Source organism: Sarcophilus harrisii, chromosome 2 (assembly GCF_902635505.1).
Source record: "Sarcophilus harrisii chromosome 2, mSarHar1.11, whole genome shotgun sequence".
NCBI classification, from domain to species: Eukaryota; Metazoa; Chordata; class Mammalia; order Dasyuromorphia; family Dasyuridae; genus Sarcophilus; species Sarcophilus harrisii.
In genome coordinates this window covers 594694957-594708664 of record NC_045427.1, presented here as the reverse complement: position 1 = coordinate 594708664, position 13708 = coordinate 594694957, and the positions used below count along the sequence as shown (strand labels likewise).

Genomic DNA, 13708 nt, shown 5'->3' with positions numbered 1-13708 from the left:
AACTCATACGCTCTTCTCCCCCTCACTCTGTTCCTTGGCAGGGGGCGTCTTGTCTTGGCTATTCTCTGGGTTGGTTTTGGCCGGTGGGGTGGGGCTGCTGCTGGTGGGAGGCAGGAGGTTAGCAGACTGCAGGACAGCTTCTGAGTGCTCCCGGGCTTTCATGCGGAGGGCAGCAACACTGGCAGTACGATTACTCTGGCAGCCATAAGTTGGGAGAAAGGAGAGCCCCATGGCATCTGGAACACAGCAAGAGCACAGCGGACCCCCTGAAAGAAAGAAAAGTAACAAGTACATGTCACACACAAATCGGGAAGTTCTGGATCACTTTGTGGATTTTGGGATAAGATTGAGTGTGCTCTACAAAAGACTTAAAGCACATTTCCTTTTCACAAAGGATAGGAGATAAGTATAAGTAGGAATAGAGAAGGAAAAATTCACTTTCAATGGGAAGATGTTCTGGAAATCCTAAGTTAAAGAACAGTGTAGGTCCACTAAAATGATAGTGGAAGTCAAGAGTTCAAATTTGGATTCTGCCACTTACTAACTTTCTTACCTTAGGCAAATCATTTAACTTCTCCAGGCCTCAGCTTCTCCATTTATCAAAGGCGGCTTGGATTATTCCAAAGACAATTCTACCATTTATGTTTTGGGTTACTCTTGGCTCAAGTAGCTTTTTCTGATTTCTTGTCAGGTACATTGACTCCTTGGATGCTGCTGCTCTCAACAGACCTTTCCCCAACTTTCTGTTTCAGCAGCAACTAATGGGCAGCTGGTACCCCAATGCTTTTGGTAGCTGTTTTATGCAGACAGATGGGGGAAGGATAACTGCCCTTCTTCATTCACTGATAGAAATCAGATGTGGGGAGAATTGGACTATCAGAATATAAGTTTGCACCCAATTTTGAAAATAGATATTTTTAGGCTTAAATAGTCAACTTTTGTGCACTATTATGCTCTATTTAGATCCTGAGATCCACCATAGCCTTGTAGTCTTGGACAAGTCACTTAAAAATTTTTTTTGGAGATAATCTGGGTTAAGTGACTTGTCTATGGTCACACAGCTAATAAGACTGAAATCAAATTTGAACTCAGGTCCTCCTAACTTCAGGATTGGTGTTCTATCTACTGTGCCAAATCATTTCATTTTTATGGTCCTCAGATTTCCCATCTGAAAGGTATTCCTTTTCCTCATCTTTACCTAGTGAACTCACCAGAGGCAATTTGGCTTCCTGGACAGATTCAAATCTCAGTTTTGTCCCTTACATCCATGTTACCATTACTTAACTTCTGTAGACCTCAGTTTTTCCATCAGATAGCCAATATAATATTTTCCTTATTATTTCTTTTCTTCCCTCTTCTCCAAGCAAGTAACATGACTACTAGGGTGGACAACAAAATAGATAACAACTCTGTCCCATACCATCTGTGTGACACTGACAAGTCATTTAACCACTCTGAGCTTGAATCTCCCTTTCTGTTAAATAAAGAGGTTGAACTCAGTGAACTCAAAGCATCTTTTCAGATTAAGCACTTTCTGGTCCTAGATCTATGACCAACACCTCTCTCCAAGTATTTGTCAAGCTCACTTGCTGTTCTCTGAACTTAGGGTTCCATCTGCCATCTCACTGCTTTTAAACAGCCTGCCCTCCCCTCCTGGAACATCCTTCCTCCTCACCTTCACATCTTAGATCCCTAATCTTTCTCCAAAATTCAGTTTTAGTGTCACCTGACCTAACTTCAGGACTTTTCCTGAACTCCATAATCACTAGTGCTCTTCTCCCTTCCTCTCCTTCCCCAATTTACTTTCATTTATCTACATTTATCTGCATCTACTCTTCCTACTCACCTCCTAACTTCCAGAATCTCTGCACCTTTTCCCCCTCTTTTTATATTCAGGACCTAGCACAATGATGTTCACATAGTAGTCACTTAATAAATGAGTTTTTAAATGAATTGGATTATTGATGGTGATGACGCTAAAGTGTATCTGTTTTCTGTTGAGGTTCATAGGCTTCAAACTATAAGAATGCTTCACTAAGATGATCAGTCTTAATAAAAAAGACAAAAGCTATAGTTGGAAGAGACCTGAGTATAATCCCTACCCACATATATAAGTTGCATGACTCTGAGCAAAACATTTAACTTCTCTGAGCCTCAGTTTTCCCATCTATAAAATTTGGCCTAAAATAACTTACATATCTAGTCAAAGATATTTAGATGGAAGATGTTGTGTAAATCTAAATGAGTTATGAAAGTGTGCTATTATTCTAAAGTCCATCTCTCTGCCTTCAGTGAGTGCCATGTCTAATCTGTCCATACTAATGAACATCTAAATAAGGAGAAGAAATATTTTTTTCCTTGATAAAGAAAGTAGTTAGATGGCTCAATGGATAAAGTACCCAGCCTGAAGTCAGGAAAAGTCATCATTGTGAATTTCAATCTGGCTTCAAATGCTTCCTAGCTATATAATCCCAGGCAAGTCACTAACCTAACTTGCCTCAGTTTCCTCATCTGCAAAATGTAAGATCAGCTAGGTGATACTAAACAGAGCATCAGAACTGTAGTCAGGAAGACCTAAATTCAAAACCAGCCTCAGACATGACTAACTATATGACCCTGGGAAAGTCACTAAATTGTTTGTATCCATTTCCTTATGTGTAAAATGAGCTGGAGAATGAAATGGCAAATCCCTGTAATATCCCTGCCAAGAGAACCCCAAATGGTGTCACAAAGATTCAGACAAATTGAAATGATTGAACAACAAGGGCGCTGATAAGAATACTGAGCAAGACAGGTATTGGAACATCCTTCTCTAAAATTGGTTGACACTCTTTCAAGAATTTAGATTTAAATCAAATATCCTATGCAGGATCTTTCTAGCTTTGTCATGACAAGACACCAAGAAGTATATGCATCTGAATTCCAAATAAGCTATCAGAATTCTTAAACAGTTTTCTTTCATTATGGAACCATAAGCAAAACTAACCTCTCTCTTGCCATCATTCAGTGGGTCTTAAATCAACTAGACTTAGTACGCCCTAGCACAATGGAAAATATGACAGATTTAATCAGAGAATCTGCATCAAAATCCCAACTCTGCCAATCACTACTCTGTGTGATCTTGGACAATGACTTAATTTCTCTGGTCCTCAGTGCACACATCTCTAAAGTGAGAGGGGTCAGATTCAATGACCTCCAAGGTTCCTTCCAGTTTTAAATACATGATATTCTGGTACAATCCTAGGTTAACTTGCCTCATTCTTTACACAAGTTAGTTTGCTTTGAGATGTTGGCTATCTGGAACAATGAGCAGATAGGAAATCATTAAGGATAAAGCAAAGTGGAATGTTAACCTTGTCTGGGTTTCCTCAACTAAAATTCAACATGAATTTTCTTTTGCCGAGAGTAGAACAAAAGAAGCAGATAATGTGTAGACTCAATCTGTCAGAGAAAATTTGTAGACACTCGTTTTCAATGAACAACATTCATTAGAGGGACATCATGGGAGACCATTACCAGTGCAATTCTTCTCCCATACCAAACAGATTGTATGTAGACCTATTCATAGGGGGAAAGGGCCCTGGCCATATATCCTAGACATTCCCAGGACAGAACAAAAACAAAAGGCCACACGCTGTCTTATGCCACAAATTTCACTTCCAGAGTAACTGAAGAGCTTAATTTCCATGATTTATACTTTGCTGATATCTCTGGACTTTTAAATAGCAGATAGAAAATAAAGATTTGATGTTATGATGGATATGTTTTCCCATGGAAAAACTGGGTAGGAATGACCATTTCATTTCTCAGAAAGGAAAGGAACCAGCATAGTAAAATACATAGATGACACAAAGGAAGAAGAAAGGAAAGCTATCCTTTTCATTTCCCTCTTAAGATGATAAATCAGGGAGCCTTAATCTGACCTCCTACATCTTGTTCTAAGAAAACTGGGACAGGAAAAAGAATCTGATCGATAATAACCTTCACTATACTACATTAAATTAGCAACAAAGTGATATGTTGTAATACTTAGAGGGTAATCAATGATCTCAAAATTTGGGAACTAGAATGGGCTCCCTTCAATAAAACCTGAATTTCATCATTTATTGCCATTTTATAGATTGGAATACTGAAATCCCCAATAGTGAAATGTCTTGCTGCAGGTCAAATTTAAAATGCTCTAATTGGTCTAAAGGGCAACAGTGAAAACACCAGGCTAAGGGGAGCAGGCACCAAGAAGCAGATATTCTAAGGAGCAGAATTTTGCTTTGAAGAACAAGAGACATAACGCCAGGAAGAAATGAAATGACAGTTATGAGAATCAGGGCAAAACACTAAATATCACCCTCATGTCCAATTGGAACAATAATCAAGAGTAACTTAAACCACTTAGGAAAAAGGGTTCAACATTGGTTGAGAACCCAAAAAAGGTTTTGTTTCAGGTGGGATGGTCACATCCAATCCCAAATATCTTGTAAAGCAGAATCAACCACTGACCCTTCTATATCCAGTCAAATCATGTGTTATCCCTCTGCCTGACATAAAGGGATGTGACAGTACATCTTAAGCTGATGTTTTCCCCTAAGCCAAGGGTGCACTCTCTCATTTAAGCATCCAGTAATGAGTTAAATGGCCCATGACTTAGTAATTGACATAATAACCTGCAGGAGGCAAGTATTATGGCTTTTTTTTTTTTACTGAAATCCCAGGTTCTCCTAAGTCTGCTCCAGAGAAGGATGTTCATATCAGAATTTTAAAATTTCCAATAAACATACTGCCCGATTTCAAAAATAAAACCAATGAATTAAAAAAAATAAACAAGTTAATTCATAGTATCAGAACTCAGAAAGACCTTGGATGTCATACAGGATCATAGATCCAGAGCTGTAAGAGATCTCAGAAGCTAAATAAATTAATATACTGATTTTACAGATGAGGAAACTGAGACAAAGATTAGATGATTTGCACAGGGCAAATATAGATAGTATCAGAGGGGAGATTTGAACTTAGGTCCTCTGACTCTGATGCCAGGGTTTATTCTGCCATACCACTCCATCTAAATTACACATTTTCTAGATGATGAGTTCAGGAATGAATCTGATAATTTTTTTTTTGCTGAGGCAATTGTGATTAAGTGCTGTGCCCAGGGTCAAACAACTAGGAAGTGTTAAGTGGCTGAGGCTGGATTTGAACTTAGGTCCTCCTGACTTCAGGGCTGGTGCTCTATCCACTCTGCCATCTAGCTGCCCCTTAATTTTTCTATAGGAAACTTCTCTTTGCAAAAAAAAAATTAATAAAATAAAATAAAAATAAAAATAAATCTCAGCCTCCACAACAAAACTCGGATAAAAATTCAGGAGAAAAAACAAAAAACGGGAATTAATTTCTACCATCGTGACCAGGGAGAATCTACAGAAGAAGAAAGAGCATGACATGTGGCACCTCTTAGTGCTTGAAGAGAGAGGGTACAAGGATGAAAACCATCTCTCATCCTACTTCCTTTTTGTGTGCTGCTCGTGCCACATTCTCATATTATACTAATAGAAAAGATACACACATATTTTTGCAACTCCTAGTTCTTTAATGAGAACAATACATAAAATCATCTCCATTTTTTTCTTTTTCTTTTCCTATATAATGTGACATGACTTAGAATGGGAAAAATATAGCCTCAGAGTGTGTTAGCTGTGTGATTATAGATAAAGCAGTTATCAAAATGGGGTTACTAATAGCACCCATCTCTCTGGATTATTGTAAAGATAAAATGAGGTAATGTTTATAAAACATTATCTAATCCTCAAAATGCTAAATCACCAAAGCACAGAATTTTAGAGTTGGTAGACCTTGGTGGATCTGATGAAATTACTGAAAGAATCCCTACCCCAAGGGTTCATCCAGTTTGAAGATCCCCAGTGAGAAGAAGCCCATTGGTCTCCTGGAATATAATATTCCTCTTTGAAATATCCCTTATTGTAAGGAAATATAATAGATCAATATCAGCTACACATCATCTTGCTACTCATTCCAACCATGTTCCCTCATACAAAGGAATATTTTCTCTTTGCCAGAACATGTCCAGAGGGTATGACAAATGGAGGAAACAGAATTTGGACCCTTTGAAAATTCAATGGTACATTTTCATTGTCTAATCTCTCTCCTGTGATTTTTATATCTACAGCTACTATCTGGACAAGAAAAAATGAAGCTCCAAATTATGGCTCTTATATTTCCAATTACCACTAAATCCCCAACTAAAGATTAAAGGATTTCAGTGTACTCTCCCACATCATGACAAGTTCCCACACTGCATCAGAAAATTCAAAGCGAAAAATTCCATTTCCTTAGCACTCTGACTAATCGGGTCTCAGGTGATGAGTGATCTTGTGGTGAGCCACAGACATGTCATCATAAATACTCATTTTTATGATAAAGCCCAAAACAACTCTAAAAAGCCAGGAAGTTGTTAAGTATAAATACTCTAATTCCTCTAGCCTACCTACTAACAGAAAGAACAAATTTCCTGTTTCAGTTTCTGTTTTCTTCAGCTTTCTTCTCAGTACCATTCCTGAGCATCTAGTCCAAAGTAAAGAATAAGGGAGCCATATATTCAAGCAGCAACTACATTAATGGCAAGAAACTGTCAAGTAGCAACAATATCTCCCATTGTTAGAATGTTGTAAAGATTACAAAGTATTTTCCTTGTGTAGTAAGGCCTGAAGCTCTGGGAGATTAAGACCTGGCCACAGTCACATTGTAAATGTATCACAACTGGATATCCTGACTTCAAAGTCAGTGAACTCTCCGCAAAGAAGTATCCTGGCAAAGAAGACTATTGATAACTAGATACAAAAATATCTTCTCCAGACCTTTCCTGGGGCAGGTATGTGATACAGTAGATAGAATACCAAGCTTGTAGTCAGGGAGACTCATCTTCCCAAATTCAAATCCAGCCTCAAATACTTCCTAGCTGTGTGACCCTGGACAAATTATTTGACCCTGTTTGTCTCAGTTTCCTCATCTGTAAAATAAGCTGGAGAAAGAAATGGCAAACCACTCCAAGGAAACTCCAAATGGGGTCACAAAGAATCAGACACTATTGAAAAATGACTGAATAACAAAGACATTCCCTAGCAATTTAATTTACATGACATTGTTCAAAATAAATAACAATAACCAAGATTTATATGATATTATTATATGTTAATATATGAATGCTATATATATAAGTTGCTATAGATACATAGGTTACTATATAAATATGCATGCATGTATGTATGTATGTATATACATATATATGTTATTATATGCTGAGTACTGTGTAATATCTTCTACCATTATTATATCATTGATCCTCAAAAACCACCTTGGGAGATAAGATAAGCTGCTATTATTATCCCCATTTTGTGGTTGAGGAAACTGAGGCAAAATGCAAGTAAATGCATTTTCCAGGGTCATACAGCTAGTAAGTGAAAAGTTTATTTTAGAACTCAGATCTTCCTAATTCCAGACTTGGCACTTTATCCACTGCGCCACCTAGCTGCTCCAATAATTAGGTAGAGAGCCACCATCTAACCCTGTACCAAAGACTCCAAAATCCTAAAACATCTTCAGTACCCACCATAGGGTACAAAATAAATTTGTGCTCATTTGATCCTAGCTTCAGTTTCTACTTGAACCAATTAGCTTGATTTAAATCCATGTAGCTAAGAATTAACTCCTTACTCCCACCCACAGCCATCCACCAAATGCAAAGTTCTAATCCCCTGGCAAACTGGTTGAAAATAAAATATACATTATTCATTTTAAAGCCATCACTACTACTGAAAAACAACTCAGAGAATTGCAGATGGTGGTTATTAAGCATATGAAGAGTTGTGCATAATAGCAATGATGGAGAGAACTCAAAAATTTACCACATTTGACATGACAGCCTCTCAAAGGAGCCAGTAAGGAAGGTCCTAGAGACAAGAAAGGTGAGTTCCACTTTTTTATAGCCGCTTGCATTTCTTTTTCAATATTTTCCTACTGTTGGTATCCCCAACACAGCACAAATCTTGGTTTATAACTTTAAAATATTTCACAGAATCCTGGGATCCGAATTGAGACATGGCATAGTATAGACACAGAAAATGGAAGTTCAAGTCAAGAAACCTAAGTTTGGGAGGAAGAAAAATTTGGAATGCAAGGTTTTGTAAGGATGAATGTTGGAAACTATCTTTGCATGTATTTAGATAAATAAATAGATATTTTAATTTTTTTTAAAAGAAACCTGAATTTGAATCCAACCTCTTACCATTCACAAGCCATATAATCTTGGGCTTGACTTCTGTAGGCCTCAGTTTCCTTATCTATACAATGAGGAGCATGGTTAGATGATCTCTAAGCCCTTGTCCAGCTTTGAACTTCTGTAATTCTCAACCTGAACTTTTGTCCAACTTGACCTAACTACTACCAGATACGTGAATCACTTCTTACATTTAAAGAGATCTATTTTTAGGTTTTGTTTTTGTTAACACAGACATGTCCTTGGATTATTCAAACATAGGAATGTTTTAAAATTACTTCTCAAAACTAAATTGACTCCTATCAACATGGATCGGCCTAACTAAATTCTTCATAGCTAAGCAATCTCAAGCTATGGGTATAATGCCATACTTATCCAAAAGTTTAAAATATCTCAGATACTTGATTGTCTTCTCCAGGCTCTACTTGTAACTTTCTCCATCATGTTATTGTAGCTTTCCCAGCACTACCCAAAAGCTCATTCTACCTGCTTTAGTCCTTTATTCTGATTGGTCCATTTCTCAAAAAAACTCCATCTTAAGGAGAGTGGACAGGCCAGTCACATTTTCATTCTTCTCCAGGCTCCACTTCAGTATCTAGATTTTCTCCACAAAGCTTCCCCTTCCACTCCTTTTCATATTCCTTTTATGTTTTATCTTATACCATGGAAACTCATTAAGGAAAGAGAAATTTTTTTCTGCTTTTACTTATATCCACAGCTCTTAGTACTTAACCTAACTTAGTACCATCACCTAGTCCATATTAAATATGTTAATGAATAAAATATGGCTCTCAGCAGTCAAAATGTTATAAGGTTTATATACTTTCTATGAGTTACATGTATTTTACTCATGGAAAATCTCAGGCAAAATAATTATATAATGAATAACTGAATAATTATTCAGAGATTATTGACTCTTTTTAAAAACAGTTCTTACTATGTAGGTGATCTTGCTTCCCTGTTCTCAACAAAGTAGAAGCAGAAAATTGTAGATATAAGAGGGAGCTGCTAAAGGACAGAGGGACAAAAAGGAATGTGACAGAATAGTTATAAAAAGCACATAGAAGAATGACAGAAGCAATAGAGGCAAATATCAATAGCTCCCAAAGCCAGCACTATTAGAGGGCAGTATGAAAATAGATGCTACATGAGTCAATTGTGTGATTTGGTAACAAAAAACAAGAAGGTTGAGGGGAGAGTTTATTAATAGAAGTATTAATAGAAGGCTAGTATGAACAATTCGGGGTGTGATCATCTTGCTATGATACACGCTAGCCAAATCATATCTGAAACATTGTGTTCATTTTAAGGGACCACATTTTAGCAGAGCAAGGCAGATCAAGATAAAACCACACTAAGGTCTGGTTAAAGGAAAACTGGAGATATTTAGCCTGGAGAAGGAAAGACTTCAGAAAGATTATAATCCTAAAATTCAAATATTTAAAAGGCTGCCATATTGATAAAGAATTGAGTATGTTGTGCTTGGCTACAGAGGTAAGAATGGAACCAACCAGTAAAAATTATAGGGTAGTACATTTTCACTTGAAAATGGAATTTTTTTCCAAAAATTATAGGTGTTATTTTTAAAAAATAAATTTTCCATCATCAAATAGAATAAGTGCTAATGCTACAAGTAGGGATTGGACAAAAGGTCCTTTTGACTCACGAGTCTGCAGTTCTATGCTCATATGAGGACTAGTTCATCAAAAAAAAAAGTTATACATACCCTATTTTATAAAACAGAGTCAATCATAATACATTTTAGAAACATTTCCCTCGGAATTTTTTTTCTTATTTGGCACATTTAAAAGATTAGAATTTTGTTATCTGGAAAATTCATACCAACATAATATATCAGAATTAGAAGAGAATTCAAAAACCATTTAATTTAAATGTTACAAGAACAAGGCTCTCCCTGAAGCAGTAGAATGAAACTGAAATGGAAATAGATCCCTGCAGGAACATATTGACTTAGAAAATCTCACATTAACATTATCTATGTTGTATTGTATTTTTATTTCAATCTGATTCTGCTGCAGCATTCAGAGTTTTGCTGGAGGGGCATAAGTTTAACACTCCCAAATCATATTCAACAAATGGTCATGTAGCCTTTGCTTAAAGACCTCCACTGATAGAAGAAACCACTATATCCTACAGCAGTCCATTCCAATTTGGGATTGTGCCAACTATCGGGAATTTTTCTTACATTAATCTTAAACTACTGTAACTTCTACCCATGATTATTCCAGTCTGCTGAGGACAAGTAAACCAAGATTAACCCCTTCAAAGTTTTGAAAATAGCCATCATGTGTCCTCCAAAAAATAAACCTTTTCAATTTCTTCAGCTTATCCTCATATGACATAAACATGGGAGCTCTTTGAGTCATATATAAAGTACTTTTCATTCTTACAATTATGTGCAAATAGGAGCAATTATAGTGGAGGTAGTTGTGGTTATAGTAGTAGTAGAAGTGAAAATAGTATTAGTAGTAATAGTGGTAGCAATGATAGTAGCAGTAGTCATTGGTGGTGATGGTGGTGGTGGTGACAACAGCTTATTTTTTATGCTACCATTTAAAAAATTTTCCTTTTCTCCCATGGAATTGACATAAAAAAAGATTCAGGGGCAAATATTATCCTACTGTTATTCTATTATATTTCATTTTTCAGAACTATTACACATTTAGTTAAAAGAACTGGATTTTTGTAATTGAATAAAAATATTAGGATGGAAGGTCATCTTCAATAGCTTACTCAGTGTAACTCCAATAGAAGGCAGCACAACCAGAATCATCATCTTGTCTCCACAAAATTTTTATTTCTTCTGCTAGGTCTATTTTTGCAAGTTTCTCATTTCATGTAGCTTTGAAATTATGCTTATGAAATAGAGTTACATCTATTCAAAATGTTCTTAAGGCTTTTATAGATTATGATAGGTCTAAATGATTGTAGATAAAAATTCAGTCTTTGATAATACTTTAGTTTTAGGATTCTATTGGTTGAGAACCAAAGAATATTTTAAGGTCTGTATTTATAATATGAGGATTTTTCATCTATCATGACATAAAAGATGATATATATCTAACATATATATAACATATAATAATCCCAAGCACTAGGTCATGTCATGTATATATTCAAAAGGTGTTAAATTTTTACAGCCATCGGTGTATAATGTATCTATATTGTTTCTTTGTGTTGATCACTATCACACTCCTCTAGATGTTCATCAGTTTATCAATGTCCACGGGTGGTACCCATAACTGAATGGCCTTGTGGTCTCCCCAGATCATATTAGAACAAGACAGATGATCATTTCCCAATGAGATTTACATCTCATTGATTCAACTCAATGTTCTAGCCTGCTGAGATATTAGATCTTTAGATCTTGATTCTGTTATTTAGCATGGTAACTATACTTCCTAGTTCTATGTCATCTAGAATCTGAAAAGCATACCATCTATGTTTTTACCCAGATATCGATTTTCTAAATGGCACATTGCACAAGGCTAAGCACAGATTCACTGGAGGCCTCCTTCAACATAGACATCAAACCATTAATGACAATACTTTGAATCTGCCCATTTAACTAATTCCAAATCTGCCTCACTGAACTATGTTTTAGCCTATATATATCCATCTTTTCTACAAGAATACCATGGGAGACTCTGACCTTCCTACTGCTCCTTAAACAGAGTACTCCATCTTTCCACTATGCATCTTCACTACTCTCTTTCATGCCTGGGACTTTCTCCCTCCCCATGCCCATCTCCTGGCCTCCTTTAAGATTCAATTAAAATACCACCTTCTGCAAGAAACTTTTCTGGGTCCCTCTTAACACTGATACTTTATATCTGATATTATCCACAATTTATCCTGCATATATCTTGCTTGTACATTGTATAGTTATCTGCATATTGTCTCTCCCATTTGAATGTAAGCTTCATGAGAACAAAGGCCTTTTTTTTTTATCTTTCTTGATATCCTTAGTACTTATCATAGCGCCTGACACAAGAGGTACTTAACAAATGTTTGTTGACTAACCTAAGACTCACTCTTCTACAGGTTTCTAAAGCTTCTCATAATCATATAATACATGCATATTTTTGCTGGCATGAGATTTAGCAATAGCCTTTGTTAATCCATAATCAAATGACACAGAAAGAATAAATATTTAATGCCCCTATTTCTCTGCATGTGTGGTTGTTTCTGTTTCCCCTTAAATCTATAGGGTTAAGAAAGGATAGCAAATTTCTGCACAATTAAAAATCAGGTGAAGAGAGAACAGCACCCAAAAATCTATGGCCTAGTCTTCATTTCTAATTCAGTTCAGTTCCACAGTTATCAACTGGGCACTTACTACGTCCCTAGCACAATGTAAGTCACATCATACAATATCCCTATTTATGCTACAATTGTTCCTCCAGGAAATGAAACTCTTCTACCTACAAGTAATGTCTTATTCATTCCATCAGCCCATTTTGTAGAAACAATTGACATGAAATCTTCATATCCCATATTTGAATTTACAGAAATCAAATGTGGAGTCTCTATTGGAGAGAGAGCAATAAAAACTTTTAAAAATCACTCCTTTTTATTCTATTCTCAGGTAGAGAAGTGAATAGACTCTGTTCTTTAGAATTAAGAGTTTCTCAATAGATAGTAAGGAATAAAATATGTATCCATTTTCAGTATCAATCCAAGATGTCTACTCAAACATTAAATTATGCATTATCTATAACTGTTGAGTAAGTGTGCAGATCTGGACACATCATATATTGTTTTGCCATGAACTACTTTACCCAGATCCCATTTCTACAGGTCTGAAGAATTTCAAATACTTGCAGAGTGTCTGCCTAACAGACTGGCATATGTATTTTTAAAATAGCCTTGAAATTCATTCCATCCAATACAGCCAACAGATTCACCAGAGCAGTCTGGAAAAGGAAGAATGATCCTGTCTTACATTTCAAAAGTAGTCAGTGAATAGGTTTGTTTTGAGAACATACTACCTCCTGGATACTAAATTAAAACACACAATTAGATTTCCATTAAGTTACAGCAAATTCTGCTGAATTGATCTAAACCCCCTACATTCCTACATGACATCATGCTTTAAAGGCTCAGCCTGAACATAAATACTTAATGTAATAAATACAGTCTGAAATATTTGATCTACTTGGCAGTTTAATTGATCTACTACAGAGACTGACAGGAAAAATTAAATTAGCTCTGTCTTATCTCTGCCCATAGCACATTTTAATTGCAAAGGCACTTCAACCACAATTTTGGTTACAAATAGAATTCTTTTGCATGGTTATCATGTCTTAATGTTCAGATAAAATGGAAGAGAGAAGATAAGTGAGGATGCATGCACTGAATTATTTTATTTTTAGTTTTTTTTTTCTTTTTAGCTTAAGAAGT

At 36.0% G+C, this 13708-nt stretch overlaps 1 protein-coding gene across 3 annotated transcripts in view; it reads right to left on the bottom strand.

Moving 5' to 3' along the window:
- Window positions 1-13708, bottom strand: part of DRGX (dorsal root ganglia homeobox) — a 46133-nt gene that overhangs the window by 2244 nt on the left and 30181 nt on the right. For all 3 annotated transcript variants that reach the window (XM_031956275.1, XM_003755157.2, XM_031956276.1), the window contains exon 7: window positions 1-266. This exon is cut by the window's left edge and continues 2244 nt beyond it. In XM_031956275.1, the coding sequence (XP_031812135.1) occupies window positions 4-266 (263 nt within the window). In that variant the 3' untranslated portion in view covers window positions 1-3. The remainder of the gene's footprint in view (window positions 267-13708) is intronic.